We start from the raw sequence: 19,482 nt of genomic DNA, 5'->3' as shown, positions 1-19,482 counted from the left end.
AGCTCACCCGTGGGCTTTCCCGTGGGCTCATCCGTGGGCTTTCCCGTGGGCTCACCCGTGAGCTCACCCGTGCGTTCACCACTGGGTTCACCGGTGAGCTGACCGCACAGGGAATCACGGGATGCGCGCCCGTACCGGCCAGCGAGATCAGTGGGTTCACCGGTGGGTTCACCGGTGACCTGACCGCACGAGAAATCACGGGGTGCGCGCCCGTACCGGCCAGCGAGATCAGTGGGTTCACCGGTGGGTTCACCGGTGAGCTGACCGCACGGGAAATCACGGGGTGCGCGCCCGTACCGGCCGGCGAGATCAGTGGGTTGGACGCCGTCGAGGGCGACTCGGAGGGACTGGGCGTCCCCCCGACGGCCGACGGGCCGTGGCACGCGAAGCACGAGCGACACACGCGCTCCTTCTTCTCGCCCGTTCTCAGCGATGCCCAGTTGTTGCAGCAGTAGTAGCAGAAGGAGCGGCTGCACAGCCTGCATTGCGAGCGGGAAGAGTGGTAAAACAATGCATCGATTCGTCACTTAATATCCATTCTCAAGTTCACGATACAAGAATCAAATCACGTGCGCGAGAATTAATTGTTGAGGATTGATACAAATTGCTGTACGTCTAATGTACATTTAGGCTGACGTAAGAAATGAGGTGGCGAGTACACGTTAATGCATCATTCTGAATAACATTTGGCTGCGAGAGCACAGTTATTATACGTCAAAGAAAGCCGTAGCTTACAAACAATCGTAAAAATGTATATTAAGTGAAGAACACATGTCAACACTTGACGTCTGCGTGAACTGTGATGGCTATTTCTCTGATGGTGGCACAGCAGGACACTCTTAGAGGATCCACCAGGGGTGGCACAGCGGGACACTTTTATGGGACAGGACCAGGGGTGGCACAGATGGACTTCTCTTTAGGGGACAGGACCAGGGGTGGCACAGAGGGACTTCTCTTTAGGGGACAGGACCAGGGGTGGCACAGAGGGACTTCTCTTTGGGGGACCGGACCAGGGGTGGCACAAAGGGACTTCTCTTAGGGGACCGACCGGCAGTGGTGGCGGCGCAGCATCCAGGAGAACTCGTTCTTGCAGTCGAGGCAGTGCTGCGCTCCAACATCCTTCTCAAAGCGCTCCTCTGCACGCAGCCGCTGCTCAAACTCCAACATGTCGCTCTTCTGCCACAGCACGTCCTTGTCTCTGCGTTTGTAACAACCAACAGTGCAAAGTATTTTGACAGCCCACTTGCTTCGGGAAATTTATTTCACTCAATATGTATATGTGAATTCTTTTATATTTGGCCCGTAACTTGGGGGTTCTGATTTCCTTCTTGGGTTTTGTTTCATTTGACTTTGGTGACCTGGATAACTTGGTCAACTGAAGCACTGCATTTCAATCAATCTTTCAGAAGTGACTAAATAAATGATTACACAAATTCCAACAATCTAACCCCCATGATTTATTTTACATCGATTGCTTACTAAAAATTAACCGACTTTATGATGGGTTTTAAACCATCCTTTGATAAGAATTTACATATGGAAGGAAACTGGAGCACCTGGAGAAAACCCACGTGTGCGAGGGGGCAACACTCAATCCCACAAAGATGGAACAGGTGCAGTCAATAGTTTGCTACAAGGCCTTCTTCTGGCAAGCTACTGTACAGCATCTGGACACCCCTAGGAAACGAGTCACAGCACGCGTGGTCGATCCACTAACCCTCACCGTCCACTGTGCCGGATTACAGGCCTTGCTCCCACTATTGTCCGGCTTGCCGAACCCCCGTTTCTAACAGATGAAAGAGCAAAATGCGAAGAGCCTCGGAGTTACGTTAAGGAGTGGTAAATGTGGGTTCCTGGCCAGAGAAATCACACCGAATGACAGTGGTTCATAACCGGTTTGTTGCAGCAAAGGCCCAGTTGTACGGCGGTATTTTCGGAATTATAAGAAAGGAACGAAAGATAGGATAGAGTCTATCTAATGCCACTACCCAGTATTATTTCATTCGATAAAGGTTGAGAAGCACCCGCTAAAGAGGACCAGAGTAGTATGTTGCCACCTGCAGGTAACACATGGAATTACCACGTAGCAGGCTTTCGCGACCAACATCATCCATAAGAGGTTGTTGGGTTAGATCGCGTAAATATATGTCGTTATATAAATGTATCTTTAAATGCATGCCTACAAAGGACAATATACTTCAATAGGGATTACCGTTGGTACGGCTATTTTAATACACACAATAGATAGGAAGGACAAGTTAAAAGGGCTCGCATAATGCACATGCATAATGTGCGTTGACTCGGTAATCCCCCCACCCCACCACGCGGCGCAAGAGCGCAGAAGTGTGGTCCCCACATCTACGACGCCTCTATATAAGGAACGAAACAGGTGGACTTCTCCACAAATCTGGCTGTCGCCTGATGAAGCTAGTTGTAATTACTGGCGAAACGTCGTACTCAGATTGTAAATGTTGTAGCTTGGCTCTCCAACACACCGGTGTGCTGTACTAGTGACGAATTGGCATGTTCTGTTTTCGTGACAACCCTTACTAGTTGGCTGTGTCGGGTGGTGGCGCGTTTTAAAGACACATTTATATATTTACGCGATCTAACCCAAAAAAGCTCTATTATTCATGAAATTACGTTTGAATCAAAATGTGCTGTTGCTTGAATGAACACTAAACCATTAAAACACACCAATTACAATTTAAGTAGGTTTTGGAGTATAAAATATTAATTTGAGTGACATTGATTTTATTTAATTTTGACTCCATTATTAAAATGTCACGTTTGGAATTAAATTGGCTGGGAAAGACAAAAAAAGCTAATTTAAGTTTAGATTATGTTTAACTACAGATGTATGAGTATTTAATGGTGACAAACTCTGGAGCATATGACTGAGTGAGCTTGCATTTAAACATTAAAAAATCTATTTAAAATGTGGTTTATGCAAAGTGATGAATTCATGCAAATATAGGATTGATACATTAACAGTAGGGGTGATATTTTTGCAAAAACGAATACAATTTCACCTGCTGTATTTGTAAATGGATAGCTCGTTTTTGTCAATCCACTGCTGGATGAGAGGCTCCCCACACCCTTTGCAGACCATGAGATGTTTTGACCATACTTCACTATGCCGGTCAGTGTGGGTTTGTGGAGGGATTTCAGAACCATGGATTTTGATGCACTGCCCTCTACTGTCCACAATAACTGACACTTTTAATTTGAACATTTGTGGTCACCCATGAAAGACTCAACCTTACCTTGCTTGCAAGATCTGGGTGATTTGGTCATAGACAATATATCTAAATATCCTTGTAAATGTTTTTTTCTCCATTTTATGTTATGGCATCATGTCATGAGATAAATCATATATTATAACTATCGAAGAGCAGTCCATTACCCAATTATTAGTGGAGATTCACAGAAACAGATGACATGCAATAACTTTTATAATATCTTCAAATGGCATCTTATCCACACTTGGGGGCAGGAAATTGCTTCCCTATCATGGGCAAGGGTGGGAAAAGATGTTTGTATTTATTTACTTATTTTATTTTTTGAGTGGGTGACAGGGTCTAGTGAAAGTTTACTGCTTGATTTAGATGTTCGCGGTACACTACCAGTGGCTGCCCTGGTTAATACCATTGGTGTGTGAACTTAAAAAAATGCACCGTTTGCTTCCCTAATGAATGTTATATATCCCATATTATTTCACAAAAAAAGAGTAAGCAATGCATGCCGGTGTCACAGGTCACATTTACCAAATTTTAGTGAATTTCAACATCAGCGTCTTACTGTTAAACTACTGCAGACTATAATGTGTAATTCATAGCGCCTTCGTGACAGCCTTTCGCTATAAGATTGGCACAAAGAACAAATGTACAAATGTTGCGATCAATTTGCTTGCCGTGTCACAAACATGTTCAGCAGCAGAGAATACCAAATTTACACTGTGTTCGTACTATTCTGCTTTTATAATAACTGTACCTTTGAACGGTTTAATGTAAACAAAAACGAGGGTCAATAACCCTTGTGTACCCCAGGAGTGTCAATATTGTTATCGGGAGGGTTCATCGCATGTTTGTACAACTGTAAAACACCGAAAGTATGTTCATTCGGTGACACGTGCAGGTGCTGTGTGTGTGTATGACTCACTTGAGCAGTTCTATGAGTCGGTCTGACATGTTTGCCATCGTCTCCTTGAGCTCGTGAATCTCTGAAAGGAGGTTCTTCTCTTCCTCCTCCGCTCTGCTCTTCACAATGGCCAGCTCCTTCATGAGATTCTTATGATCCTTTTGTTCAGATTCAAGTGTTTCCTTACACCTGCGCTTGGCAAAAAAGTATAAATACAACATCACACCATAGGGATGGGCAACACCAGGTTAATAGACATGATCCTAGATTCATTGTTGGTTATTCTGCAGATGCATGTAAATGAGTGATCCTGACTGTTCAAGTAAGAAAGTGAAGAGACTGCAATGGTTGACATGAAGAAGCCTGGGGTTCGAAAAATAGATCTGCAGTTTCCTAGCCAACATGATAAGTGGCGATTAACAAAATGAAGGATGATGATGCAAAAAATATACAACAAACTAAATCACTTATTCACTTGAGAATAGTGCATTTTTCTAATTTATTAAAATGGCCATATCTTATTTAGCCAAGATTTCCAAAGGCTTTATCATGAGTTTTAACACTCATTACAAACTGCAATAATAGCAATCAATGCAATAGTTTATAAAACTATCCTTCAACAGTATTCCCTCTCTAAATTTACGAGATGCTAACTACTTTACTTTGTATAGAGGTTGGGTCCTCCGGTATCTCCCCTCCACATTAAGAACCAACGTGCATTTAGAGTATTTGCCTGCTATAAATTTCCACATCGGCCACTTTGTTGAGCTTGGTCAGGTCACTTATAAAAAAGGAGCTATATAGCTCAGTGGGCCTTACCAGGTAAAATAAAATAAAGTTTAATAAAAGTCTAGTTTAAGTTTCTGGTCTCAAGTTATATTATGGATTTCCGCAGGTAACGGATGGATGTAAACGAGTTAAACTGCAACTTACAGAGTTAAGACGCTGCAAAGTCAGATTCATAATTTGTGGTCGTAGGTGTTACGATCGATACCGACACGTGCCACTGCGGTGAAACGCAGACCATAGCATCTAGTGGTCTGTCGGCTCCTCGAAGAGTTGTGCATCGTAGATGACCATGCCAGGGCTACGGACCGGGCCCATATCATCATCGCGTGCCCGATAATGAATCAAGAGATGAGACTTTGGTGTCAGGACACTAATCAGTCATTTGCCACTCCTTCACTTGGTGTAAGATAATAAAAAAATAGCCCTGTATATTTTAGCATGCACAGTCAATTCTGAACACAACTAGGTTAAGTAGTTATCTTCATCACGCATTAGAGAGTTTAAACAAATTACACAGCAGCCACAATACAGAACTCGCATTAGAAGCAGCATGAAATGTGAAGACATTGGAAGCTCTTATGCACACCTGTCGATTTGTTGCAAATTCGTGTTACCACTGAAAGAGAACCAGGAGCCGAATTGCCTGTTTCAAAAGCAAAATAAATGAAGCAGAAAAAAATTAATGCCATCATGCAATGTCCCTTTGTAATGCAATGTACCAAATCTCCACCGAAGCAAAATGTTCCTTACGGTTAAAACTTTTTTTAATTAAAATATTGCTTCCAACTTATTTTTTTGTATTATCCCAAACTGGGTTTTAATAGTAGTGGCCAATGTGTGAATTTTGGTCCATTGTCTCTTTTTTTACAAAGGGTACCTTGGCATGGCCGGATACAAAAGCAAGCAAAACGTCCCAGCAAAAAAGCAAACAAGGAGCAGTGGATGGGCAAGCGAAACAACAATGCAGTGCAAAGCAAAAACATATTAAAAACAGGCAAAGCCACAAGTATTTATAGCTTAATACAAGCAACATTTTCACAAGCAGATTTACTTAGCATGCAACTGACAACATGCACCTCGAATAAAAAAAAACTGCACCAGGTTGGTGGTAAGGGGGTGGGGGGGGGTTGTTCTGTAGTGGGAATCAGGAGCATTTTCCTTGGTCAGTGCATGAACTTCATGCTCTGCAGTGTACCTGTCCAGTGCCTTCCTCAGGCCGATTCCTTCCTCTTCTTTCTTAACCCGCTCCCGCAGCTGCTGGTTGAAATTCTCTTCCTGAGCTATCGACAGGTCCTGTAGCCGCTGGTAATCAGCCTTGAAATAAACCACATTAGTCAGCACACAGCACAGTAACACAAAGCCTGCTTTGTGATAATTATACACACCAACGTTTAATCTGAAAAAAATACATTAAGTTACCAGTCTTTATGGGAAAAAATGTGCATTCCCTATGGAGTAATGTCTCATTTTTGAAGATCAAATTAAGCTGATTGTTTAATAGTGTGGGTCTTGTGTGGAGTGGAGGCTACACAGCCATGAGGATTATCCTACCTTTAGTGTCTTCACCTTGGCATTTAAATTGGAAATGATCGTATCCTTATTGCTGTTGCCACTTTTTAATTTATCATTCTCTTCTGTGTGTCTCTGAAAAAATAATCAGGTTTGTTTGTTCACATTCACACGCGAGCCTACACATTGATTTCAATACAGTATGTTGATCTGCAATTTCAAAACAAACATCAAAGTAAAACATTTCTATAAAGAAATCCCAGCAGCATACATTTTGATCTGAAAGCAGAACACCTTTTATCCACTCGTGATATGGGGCATCAATATCATGGATCCTATTATCAGTGGGGTTATCAGTGATTTTACTCTTAATCAGTGGGTAAAGCATGGGGAATAACTCGCAGATAATAGGATCAATTTGCCACAAGACTCCTCTTATCCACGAAAATAAATAAGACTCCATGTAAGTCTCCAAGAAAACATTGCGGATAATCGGAGTTTTCAAAGCGCACCGGGGGTCAAGGAAGCACAACGTTTGTTTGCGTGCGAGTGCAAACACCTCATGCTCGCTAATAGCACTTGTTCTTGCAGCCTGAAGGCTATACGGGGAATCTTTGTCAGTGTGTACAAGTACGAGTGTCCATGTATCTGTGTGGACTTGTATACTGCAGACATATACACGTACACTCAAATCCGTGTTAATTTGCGTCCGTCTTTATATCGGTTTCTGTGTCTCTATGTTGTGTATTCTCGTCTGTCTGTGTCTGTCTTTGTATGCATCTCCTTGTCTTGGTGGGAGTGTCTGTTTTTGGCTCTCTAACCGTCTCCGTGCATCTCCTTGTCTGCCTCCATGTCTCTCCATGTCTCAGTCTGTCTACATCTGGATTCGTGTCTCCATGTCTGTGTGTCTCGCTGTCTTTGTACGCATCTCCGTGTCTGCATAAAACTGTGTGGGTCTCCTCATCTTTGTGTGCGTCTGTGTGTTTCTAAGTGTGTTTGTGTCGGCGAGTGCCAGTGTTGTCGGGTGCAGCGAGTGATCAAACAGAGTACCACGTGTGCACTCTTTCATCACAGCGCATTTTTTAAGAAGCAACAAATTGTGAAGAGCTTGTATTTGCCAACCAACTCCTCTTGTCCTGAGAAAACATCAAGAATAATAGGATGCCATTCTGCAAAGACTTATGGGAAAAGTAGGGGACAACTGTGGATAATTGAATAGGACCTGCAGATAATTGGGTATTTGTGGACTCGACAGCTGCCATAGATAACAGGAGTCGGGGGGAAAATAGGGCCGTGGATGAGGAGTTTTCCTGCAGTTATATAAAACAACTACAAGGCCAGCATTATGAAATAAATAAAATGTTACCTTTAATCGAGTCTGGAAATCGATGATTTCCAAACTCATTTTAAACTTCATGGATGACAGCTCTTGACGTTGGGATTCCTCCATCATGTGGATTTTCTCCTTGGTCTTCTCCAGGTGAGTTTGCAGGTCGTCGTTTGCTTCCTTCAGACACTGCAGGCTCTGCACGTGCTCTATCAATGCTGTGTTTTCCTCGGTTAGTCTCTCCAGTTCCAGCTTAAACTCTTCCGATTCTTGCTCATGTTGCTGCACGCTCATTGTAAATTCGGAAATCGTCGAATCGATTTTTTCCACCAATAGGTCCTTTTCAGACGCCAGTTCAGAGATTTGGGAACGAAGCTCGTCAGCCTCTTCGTGAACTTTATACAAGCGCTCTTCCAACTCCAAATTCTTCCTTTCATACTCTTCCAAACAATGAGAGAGCTGAAGATTTTCCTCCTCATTTGACAACAGCTTTAACTCGTAATCGGATTTTTTCTTCAGCAAAAACCCCCTCTCTTTCTCGAGGTCACCAAGCTCTTCCTTCATCTGCAGGAGTTGCTCAACATGAACTCTATTTACATTCACCAGATCCACTTTCAGGCTCTCCAACTCCTGCCTATGCATTTTGCTGGAAATAGCTTGTTCGGTCGCACTCCTCTTGAGTTTCTGAACCTCCTCCTTGGAAACACCAAGCCGGGAGCGCAACTCACCGACCTCTGTCGTCAGCCGAGTGACGTCAGCTTGCCTCCATTGCAGTTGCTGCTCTGACAGTTCAAGCTGGCAGCGCAGCTTGGCAATTTCACTCCGAGCCATCGGGTCAAAGTCGCTTTGATTACCCTCCAACACTTCACCCTGACGTTTGTCCTCTGCTGTCAAGGTAGGTTCCCCGACATTGTCTTCACCTTCGCGATCGCGCGCCGCAACGCCGGGGTGAATCGGAGCACCGCCCTGCAGGAAAGCGGCCTCCATCCGAGCGCGATCGGCACGCGGCTCACACGCCGCAACACCTTTTTCCAAGCTCGACACTTTCCCCTCGAGCATGACGACATCACGCTTGCTCTCATCGAGCATCTTTTGCAGATCGCACAACCTCAGCTGGAGTGCCCCGTTCTCCTGCAACAGCCCCTGCTTGTCCCTGCGCGCGTCGTCCACCGCCTGCAGCAAGGAGCGCTCGGTGAGCAGCGCCGTCGCCTGCACGTCCCGCCGTTCGCCCTCCAGGGCGTCGGAGCGATCCTGCTCCCGCCTCAGCCGCAACTCGGCCTGGTCCAGGTGGATCTGCAAGCTCTCCACCTGCTCCTCCAGAGCCTGCTGCTCCGCGTTGTGGTGCAGCTGGAGCACGGGATGATCGAGGTAGGGGTGGCCGTGAGCGGCAGCGTCCAGCTTTCCGGGCATGTCCAGTGGCTGCATGAAAGCAGAGTCGTGCTTGGCATAGGCCTCCATGTGCTGCAAGTGTCAAAAGTAGCAGGAATTATTTCAAATAGGAATGTGGAGCATTGAAATTGGCGAGTGTGCGGGTGCTTGATGGATGAGGACATCACAAGATTGAGATGGTGGCAGCTTGAGAGGTATTCAACCAACAGTGAAATGACTGTGGCTGATGAATGGTTTAACCAAGTTTAATCAGTGTAAATGTTATCAGCAAACTGTCTATCTAATTGTTTAATAAACACAACTGCTATAATCCTATATATATATCCTGGACTATCCAATCATTTGTTCTTCGTGAATAAGCATAAAATGTTATAGTGAGAAGCACTGCAAAATAACTCCATAGTTTAAAACACTCAATGCAATGACCAGAACACTCACCCAGGTTATTATAATGTTTTTCTCATTAAGTTCTAACCCAATGTCAGACAGTCAGGAGCACACCATGTACCTACAAACAGGTTCCACACTATTTATTTTGCAGAAATTAAATATGAAAACTTAATACTTTCATATACAATTATGTTGTTGTCAATGTTATATGAAAGCCTTGCGAACAGACAAATGCACAATTACCATTGGTGAAAAGCTGCTGGCTAGGCTGTTAATGCTGGAGCTACGACTTGGAGCCTTCCAGAGCTGAGCTGGTGATGCTGAAGCTCCAAGTGTCCTCCTAGATGGAAAAAAAAACATCACAAGATTACACCACTTTACAGCTGCAACACAACATCGGTTCGTCGCGCATATGTCTATGCCCGATGCTGATCTTCCATTACTCACCGTGCGTATGATGGCCATTCTGCATCGAGGTCGTATCCTCTGGGTGCGAGGTCGAAAGGGAGCTGGTTTAACTCGTACAAGTGGCTAATCATCTCCGTCACCAACTCTTTCTTGACCAGAGGGCTCTTTGAGCTGTACCAGTCACTGCCATCAGAAAAGACAATATTCCACACCATCATTGCCATAATCATCACAATCACCATGTTAATAAATGCATCGTTGGGCACTTATTGTATCACCAGTTTCAATATTGTGCAAAGGAAATCAACTGAAATTCCCAGCTGTAAACTAGCACAGTATGATGATCATTATATTAGCAGTTCGCCACGTAGAGTGCAAACAAAGTTCAACGTACTTAGATTACGTGGAGAGCCAATAGTGAAACACTATACCTGGTAACTGGTTTGTTCGTGAAGCACTGCTGAAGAGTGTCTGCAAGCCTCTGGTGAACGAGCGAGTACCGAATAAATGCCCTTCCTTTTCCGATCGCAGTCTTCAGCTGTAAATAAAAGCAAACCATGCCAAAAGCCAAAGATGTGTGTAAATTAACAAGTAGAACATCTCAGACATTATCATTTAATATTTTAAATCACACAACCATTCAACGTATGGGTTACAAAACTATCAAAAGTCTGACTTGGTGATTTTAAATGAAAAACACATTATCTGAAACAAAACGCAGGACAAAATTCCCACATGTTTTTTTTACATTACATTACGGTAATGGTAAGTTATATTTGCAATACTCTACTTGGCCACTAGATGATATAAGTGGTGACCTTTAAAAGCAGATACATTTCTACAAGATGCATTTACAACTGAAGAATGTTTTCTATACTGTAATGCGAATAGTTGTATTTTGTTCTGCCATACTACGTCTAGGGAAATGCGGAGCCAAACTCACGTCACAGCAGCAGTTATGTATAAAATCCCAAATAGAATAAAAGCCAGGGGAGGCTTTATGCCAAAATTAATGCTAAAAATATAACTATTGTAACAAAAATAACTATTTTTGTTTCATAATTTATATTCTGCTAAAGGGCTAATATGAATGGGATGATGTGGCAATTTTAGAAAGAACGCCACCAAATTAATGTATAATTTCATAACGTAGTTTTCATTTAATTAAGCAGGTTTTTGAAATTTTTAAAAGTAGATTTAAAGTCCTATGTATCTGAGCCATTCATTTGGCAACTGGGTACCCCTTTCTAGTTTGATAACACCATTCCAATGTGTCATCCAGACCAGGTCCACACATTGCATTAAAGTTCAGGCCCTTAAGTGTGTGCCAATGTTTGCTGACTGTCTGCAAAGTGCGAGAAAGCATTGTGGAGGTCAGCAATGTGACCTCATTATCATGTTTACCAAAAGTAACACGTGTAATGAATGACTGCTCCCGTTGTCTGAATGACTCTAGGCAAAGAATCAGTAAGGAAGCATCGATATAAATAAAGACCTTAATCTGTATGTCTCAAAAACCTCCAGGGTACTTCTTGACAAGGTAGAAAGCTGAAATTTGGTACACATAGGTAGCTTTTAGGACACAAACAACAGGCCTCCAAATCTCGATTTTAAGTGCCCCACAAACATGTTGTGCCTGTTATTCAGAAACCGTTTTAAATATAAGATTAATAGAGCATGAAACAGCAAACAAAATTAGATATTGAATTCAAGCGGTTTTTCATGAAAAAATACGCATTTTATGTTCAAAAACTGAATTCGAAAACGGTAAAGATAGGAGCTTCCTCTCAGAGTATTAAGTTTTCGATAGGTTCGTCTTTAAATATAAAAAGTTGAATCAAGTCGTCAACAATGTGTTTTTTAGAGGAAAAATATATTTTTTGGAGTACGTGTTAGTGTTTGATCGTCGATAAAATAATTTTTTTTAAAATCACATCAGGTCAATTATTATATTTATTGAACATTTTTGCCTGGCGAAGACCGGCTTTATGAACTAGTGGAGGAATAATTATCCTTGGTTCTTTCGGAAAGGTCAAGTCACGTAAATAGAAAATAAAATCCTCCCAACTCTCGTCCCCCACCACTCACTTTGGAAACCCTTATAAGCAGTTCAATGTATAGGCTTGCCCCCTCTTTTCTTTCTGCCTGATGAAGACCGTTTGTGTTGCGATCAAAACGTCGTGGGTTTTTTGCTTTTATTATTAAAAAAATTAATTTTAATCTACGTGACTTTACCGAAAGAACCAAGAATATGAATTCCTGCACTCACGAAAGTTAAGTCAAAATTTAGTGTAGGAATAAACTAATATCGCGAGATGGTCAAGTCAAACTTGTATCTCTATGTTATATGCGCGTTCGTCTGTCTAACGCACTGGTACATCCAAGAAACGAAAAACAAGTTTAGCCGGGTGGGGATGGGGGGGTTATGACGTCACACCACGCTGGTGAGGTGGAGGGGAGGGGCCGATGACCTCAGACACTGGGCTGTTGGGAAGAGGAGTTCCAACATCACACAAGATTGGAGTGATGTTGTGAAGAGGGGGGGGGGGGGGGGTGACGTCACGCGACACGGGTGAGGAGTCGGAGAGAGAGTGTGGACAGAACGTACATATTCGTGGAAGTTCCATGGGTTCCTGCTCGTAAAATTTCACGTGTAAGAATCGATGTTTTCAATTCATACATCTTACATGTGGTGGGTTCACATCACTCTTGCAGTTAAGAGGAACAGTACTACCATTCACCAAAATGTAAAACGTAATCCTTGAATCAAATCTGGGCAGAGGATTACTCATTCCACTCATAAGAGATAAAGCTTCATTTCAAGGTATATAATCTTATCTGACAAAATGCCTGCCATCAAAATGATGGCTTTAAAAAGCATCAGTTATACGTACTGTACTCTGCCCAATGATTTTCTTCGCTATTAAAACTCCGAATCCACAAACCCATCCCCCATCTGAATTTGGTGAAACGTGTTCTAGATTATGCTAATGTATTTTATTCCTGAATTGTAAATAAGGATTACTAGGAAGTCGCTACGCTTTTGTAAACCAGTAAAATGGTAGAGACTTTGCCCAAGCGTCTGATATAAATAGATGCAAAAGGACACCGAAATCTGCTTCACCTTACACACATGCAATGGAATAACACAAGTATCAAGTTCCATTCTACGTTGAAGTAGAACGGTTTTAAAATTCAAGGAAATATAAATTTACAATACATTTTACATGGACTATTACAATAAGAACACTTTAAGAAATGTATACATTAACAGTATATTTTACTGTAAAAAAACCACAACAGCTTTATTTACTGCAGTCTAAAGTTTGGTAAATCGTTTACACCTATCTTCACCGTTAACTTTCCTGTTTGAAAGAGAACTCCTCACAGTGAAATAAAATACTGCATTCTCGTTTGATACCACCGAAAGGAAACGTTAGTGTCACATTATCCACAGGTTCCTAAAAGTGAAGATTAATAAATGCCAGGCACTTGGGCCAACAATCCAGTCTCCCATTGAACACAATAGGCTGAACAAGTATGGCATTCTAAATCTGTCTTTCCGACAGACCTGTTCTTCACCTGAGGATGGCTGCTTGCATTGTGGCCGAAACGTCGTGAGAATTATTTTATAGTTTTATTTTTATTATTTTATTATTTCCCTTCTACGTGACTTTACCGAAAGAACCAAGAAGAACATTCTAAATCTGTTGTAGCATTAAGAATGTGCCTTCTCACCTCAGGGATCGACTTGACGAAACGGATTCCATCATTAGCTCCTTTCTGTTTGGCAAGACAGTCGTTAAAGTAGTCCCAATACTCCCTTCGAATGCCCATCAGGGTCCGTTTCTCCTTTTGACCAAACTGCAAATACAGCACACACCATGGTATTAATGGAATGTAGAAAATAAAATGCTGCAATATAACGTACAGAGGAAGTAAACGCCAAAGAGCACTCCGGTTCATTTTAACTGCGAGCTTAAAAACGTGCTCAAACAACCATGAATTTAACCTCTGATATGCTGTATCTATGGGTAGAGCAGTGGTGCAGCGGTTAGCACACTGTATTTTGAACCTGGAAAAACAATTGCAGTTCCCCGCTAGGGTTAACATCAGTGGCGAATGATATCTGGACGGATTCAGTCCACCACCCAATTCCTTAATCCCGCAAATCATTGACAAAGGACTATAAATTGTATTTATACTTTACCTGTTTACATTGAGAGTCACATTAGAGTCCATAATAACAATGGCATATATCTACTAAACGTTAAATAATCATTCGTAATTATATTTTACAATCAATGATGAATCCACTGTTAGATTATATCCTCCCCATGTCTTTTTCGTTAAGTGGGCTGGCCATATTTCACCGCACTGGTAGATATAGTTGAGGGGCCTCTTACGACCAGTTCAGATATCACTAGCCACTGACATCAGCAATGACAGAAATCAAACTCGGGTTGTTCGGGTTTATAGCACATTATGGAAATCACTGTGCTACAGCTGCACCCCTTATTAAATACAGACTGCAGTTTAATGTGACCTCATTTTAATTGAGAATGGAGGGGGGGGGGGGTCCCTCCTTGAAATTCTGCACAGGGAATCGGGAATGCTCGACAACAGCAGAGAACAAGCCTTGGGCTGCGCTGCAATATTGCAGGAAGGACCTGCAATTTGCAGTGATTAGAGTATTACATTTCAAGGAAATGGCCCATGGGGTTTTCTTCTTAAATAGGACTAACCCAGGTGAGTAATTTGATTATGTAATACCAAGTCATCTATTTGCATTTACAGTGTGTTGTTGGCTGGAACTGATGTGGATAAGATGCAACACCTATGGCATAATCACTAAGCTAAGCCTGGAAAACCCAGCTTCCATTTTTATAACAATGTAGACTCAATATAAACATAATACTAACACAAAAGTTTAAAGGCATTCATTAATGTATATAAACAGAATGTTAATCAAATATTTTAAAGAGTTTATGAAAGAGCACATACAAAATACAAAAACTTCCAAGTCGTGTATTTAAAGAGGATCCCTTCCAAAGCAGTGCTACATCTTTACAGCTTGCAGCAGAGATTCATGGCAGAATATTTATAACTATAAACTGTAATAAGTACTGCCAAAATCCATTTATCAAAAATAATATCCTAACAGATGGTCCTGGACTGTTGTATTGTCCCAGTCAGGCTCTGACATTTTCTACAAGTTATACATATACCTCGGTGTTATAAGTATGATAAGCATTGGGATACCTGTAACATGTACTCGAGTTTTGTGCACAACTTGTTCAGGCTGGCATTATCGTCTGTCACAGGGTCTGCACACTCTCTGTACTCTCTGCTGAGCTCCGTCACACAATCTAGGCACACATACAAGAAGTACAGTTTATTTATCGTTAGAGTAAAAGGCATGTTAGGCATTGTCATACTATATTCTGCAAATCTTACCGAAAACCAAATCACCATCAATGCACCCGATCCAAAGTTAGCCAAGCGGTTTTATCCTGCTACTGCTCCGATGCGTGCCCATGCAAAAACAGGTCACTAGGCTTGTGGAGCCAAGTTCATGGGCAGTAGAAGAAACTACAGCAAAATATTATTGCATTGTGCTTCTATGTTCCCCAAAATCACCAGCCCGTACTGACCCGTGTACCGAAGTATGGTCAAATAACCCTCAAAACCAGTAGAGGCATGAGGCCCTCATCCAATATACATTATTCTGTAAACAGTTAAACAAAAACAATAAAGTATTCATGGAGTTGGAGGAAATATTTCTCTTTATATAGTTCTACATCTACCACGAAATCAAGAACAACGAATTTAAATTGTAAGCATTTAAAAGTAATGTCCGTTACTTTGAAGGAACTGATAGCCTACGTGTTAAACTGATACACAAATGTTCACAAGAGAGTTTGTGCTACTTACCATGCAATTCGCGAGTAATTCGCTGAACTTGACTCTCATCTTGTATGTTGTGAAACTCCATTGCATCCATTGAAACCATTGAATCTGAAGATTGGTGAAAAATAACACAATCACTTCCATTCCCAGACCCTCTAACTTCGATATGCACAATTGAGCAAAGGCTTGGTTTTGGCGTTGTGTGTAAGCACGTGTATATGTAGTGTAGCAGTTTAGACTTAAATGAAAGAAGAACGTGAATGTCCAGCGTACATAATATTGTATGAAAGTTGAAAATAAGTGTTGAAATTCAGCAAGACTTTGTTGATAGTCTTGAAAACGAATACTAAAACTCCTTCAAGTCTTGAAAGACTTAATTCGAGACTTTTTCTGGGGTAACAAATGTTAACTTTTTACCACGTGGTGGTGTAATGGTGAGCACACCGAACTCCAGAGGTTCACCGGCTTCAATAATCTCCAGGCGCGGAAGTTGAAACAATTACATCGGATTTTTGTTTTATTCCCTGCCTCTTGTCTACCCAGCAGTGGCCTGGGCAAGTAAGTTGCATGGCTGCACCGTTATACTCTATTTGCATTACAACATATGCATACACGGTAGTACGTTAGCCATTTGTAGCAGACGGTTAACATATTAAAGCATTGTAATTCGTGAACTCCCGCAGAGGAATTTGTACACTTAGAAGCATCTTCTTCAGGTGGAGAACAGGTCTGTCGAGAAGGCAGAGTCTTTAAATCGAAATTCACTTAGAAGCAGTTAATAAATTGCGCATTTTTGGAACAACCTCCATTGTGCGTCGAGCAAGGGGTGTGCGGGTGAGTGGTAATAGTTAACTGGATGTAAATATAACTCACTTGCTAAACTTGCATTTAAACACTGCTGGTGTATTCAACGTAAAATCCCTTATACAGTACTGCCAAGCCAGTACTTTAGAATATGTTCAGCCCATTACCCCCCAAGTCGTCGTAAACGCACGTTGCCACGGTGCATTACAAACGAATGTACATGCCCTCATTGTCCCGTGGTGCTTAGGCTCCCATGCCACCAACCCCACCGCCCCCCCCCCTCGAAGCCTGCATCAGAATATGCATTTATACTGAAGGAATCCGATAAGTTACAGAGCTCATCGGATTTTAAACAGATGTTCAGTAGGGGCGGATAAGAACGTTACACAACAACAATAAAAAAATACACGATAGGCGTGCAGAGTATAGGAAACGTAAACAAATAAATACAAATAAAACTAAACTATGTTTTATCTTACCAAGTAATGCCCACCGAGTCTATTAGCTGATTTTTCAAAAGCGATCTGGCCACAAATAGCTCAACAAAGTGGATTATTGCGTGGGAGATGTATAGCAGCAAAATAATCTAAATGCATAAATCTTGACTTAAAAGCTTTCGTGACTGCAGGAATTCATATTATTTGGGTCTTTCGGTAAAGTCACGTAGATAGGTACAAATTAATAAAAGAATAAACTATAAAATAAACAAAAAATATGCTTCTTAGATATGTGACTTTATCTACGTGACTTTACCGAAAGCACCCAAAGAATATGAAATCTAGAGGCATGTTTCCAAGCGCACCCTACACGCAGGATTTAATTCCCAACTGTGGCCACACGTGGACCCAGTGACTGAGTGCCCCCCTCTCTTTTCACCACCCAGAAATAGACACAAAGAAACCCACATCCCCAAATCCCATAGGACACGGCAAACAAACACTACGAGTATTATGGAAAATAACAGCCGTTTTCCCATTTCTGCCAATAAAAAAGGTGTTAATATATTAAAATACCATAGAGATACCTTTTGCAAGGAATCAAGTCTGCATTAAGCACACGTACCTGTGGTGAACATGCAAACAAAACATGGTCTGATAATAAATTATGTAACCATCGTCTTTTAAACGGATTGGCCTACACCAGACTCAGCCCTTTCTTTATGGCCTGGTCCATAAAATACAAGCATACAAGTCTGTTTTAAATCTATGACTACGGTATGTATTAGTATTATCATCTACACACGTGTTTAATTTCAGGCCGAGTGAAGGTGTGGGTCAGTTTTAATGGACTTGTAAAAAAAACATTACGGCTATAATACAATTTAATAAAACACAAGGACACAACCTTTATAAAGTCCCGATTTATATCAGTGGCGAACACGCAGTGACAAGCAAATCATCCAGCAGCAGTGGATTGACAAAAGGGCTTGTACATCAATCGCATGTTAATACTGGCGAGTACTGTTACACACAGATACCACCTCGGAGGTGAAACAAAACCACAGAACGGTGTAAAAAAAACACACATCACGTCTGTGTCCCTGGCAGCGAAATTGTTTACAGCGCCTGTAACTCAAGCACAGTGGCTTGCTTCTCTGGGGTAGGGGAAGAGACGCCGTGACCTTTTTACTGCTACAGCAAAACAAACACGAGGCCGTTAAAAACAACAGTCGACGACGAAGCAGCACGACCCTCCCCCCCCATCATCATCATCCTCCCGAGTTAACATCAACAAAGGGTCCATCCAAGCGCACCGTGTTTACTCCCCGCCACGCTGTATGTACGGCAAGGCAAGTGCGATTACAAGCGGCAACACGCTCACAACAGGACGACAGCCGTCGTCTTACTCAATAATAAAGATGATGATGACGATGATACCGATCGGAACGGCGGTCATGTACGTCTCTCGCCGGCTACTGTGCGGTTTGTTTATGCGACCTCCGAATTCGAGATACGAACCACACGAGAGGGCCCCACCACCACGAAAACTACACTCGTTCTATTAATAATAACAACACCGATCGGAACGTTTCACGTACCGTCCATCGTCTCACGGCTGCTGGGATTTGTTTTCTTCCCTCCTCCTCCGAGTGCGAGATACGAACTAGCCCGCTAACCAACCAGCGAGTTCTTATATCACGGCCACCGCTGATGGCCACGCAGCGGGCGCCGCGTGTTTACACGGCGGTGTGCCGCGAGGGGGCGTGGCAAGGGGCGTGGTGGGGGGCGGTGACGTCACGGCAGCTGCGTTGGGGAGTCCACGTGGTTACCGCATTGACCCGAGCAGAAGAGGTGGCGATGGGATGGGGCTCAAAATGTAACAGCACCTCTGTGGGGTGTTTTTTTTTGGTGGTGGAGAATTAATTGTAGCGCGGACTCGCGACGTAAATGAGCAGGCACTATTAATAATAAAGTTTTTTTTTAAAGACCGGAAGCAGGTGGATTGCTTCACTATTCTGGCAAATCGCCCGATGATGCTGGATGTAATTACCAGCGAAACGTCGTACTTAAATTGTAAATGTTGTGGATGTACTCTCGAACACACCGGTGAGCTGAAGTTGTAACTAAGTGGCGCGTTGTTGACATGACAAACCTGGCTGTGGTGGAGGGTTACGACACATTTATAATTACGCGATCTAACCCAAAAAAATGTATTATGAATAATATTGGTCGCGAAAGTACTACGTGTTAAACAGACACGACGATATTCACGTTTAGGACGAACAACAAACAAAATCTCAACACCCCGTATCACTGCTTTGAAATATATATACATACACACGTACTAGACGACGTTTCGGGTAATGAGCCTTCGCA

At 42.4% G+C, this 19,482-nt stretch overlaps 1 protein-coding gene across 1 annotated transcript in view; it reads right to left on the bottom strand.

Annotated features, from left to right (window-relative positions):
• Nucleotides 1-18,847, bottom strand: part of LOC133344630 (FYVE and coiled-coil domain-containing protein 1-like) — a 58,233-nt gene extending 39,386 nt beyond the window's left edge. The window contains 13 exon segments of the mRNA XM_061554652.1: nucleotides 298-479; nucleotides 1,049-1,198; nucleotides 4,162-4,329; nucleotides 6,125-6,243; nucleotides 6,481-6,573; nucleotides 7,805-9,226; nucleotides 9,788-9,884; nucleotides 9,992-10,135; nucleotides 10,384-10,490; nucleotides 13,691-13,816; nucleotides 15,215-15,321; nucleotides 15,887-15,970; nucleotides 18,705-18,847. Coding sequence (XP_061410636.1) covers nucleotides 298-479; nucleotides 1,049-1,198; nucleotides 4,162-4,329; nucleotides 6,125-6,243; nucleotides 6,481-6,573; nucleotides 7,805-9,226; nucleotides 9,788-9,884; nucleotides 9,992-10,135; nucleotides 10,384-10,490; nucleotides 13,691-13,816; nucleotides 15,215-15,321; nucleotides 15,887-15,970; nucleotides 18,705-18,711 — 2,806 coding nt within the window. The 5' untranslated portion in view covers nucleotides 18,712-18,847.
• Nucleotides 18,848-19,482: the final 635 nt, after the last annotated feature.

The sequence above is a fragment of the Lethenteron reissneri genome, chromosome 20 (genome assembly GCF_015708825.2).
Source record: "Lethenteron reissneri isolate LAM-NWPU_2019-01 chromosome 20, ASM1570882v1, whole genome shotgun sequence".
Classification (NCBI taxonomy): domain Eukaryota; kingdom Metazoa; phylum Chordata; class Hyperoartia; order Petromyzontiformes; family Petromyzontidae; genus Lethenteron; species Lethenteron reissneri.
The sequence above is the reverse complement of the archived record's forward strand: the minus strand, read 5'-3'. Positions and strand labels throughout refer to the sequence as shown.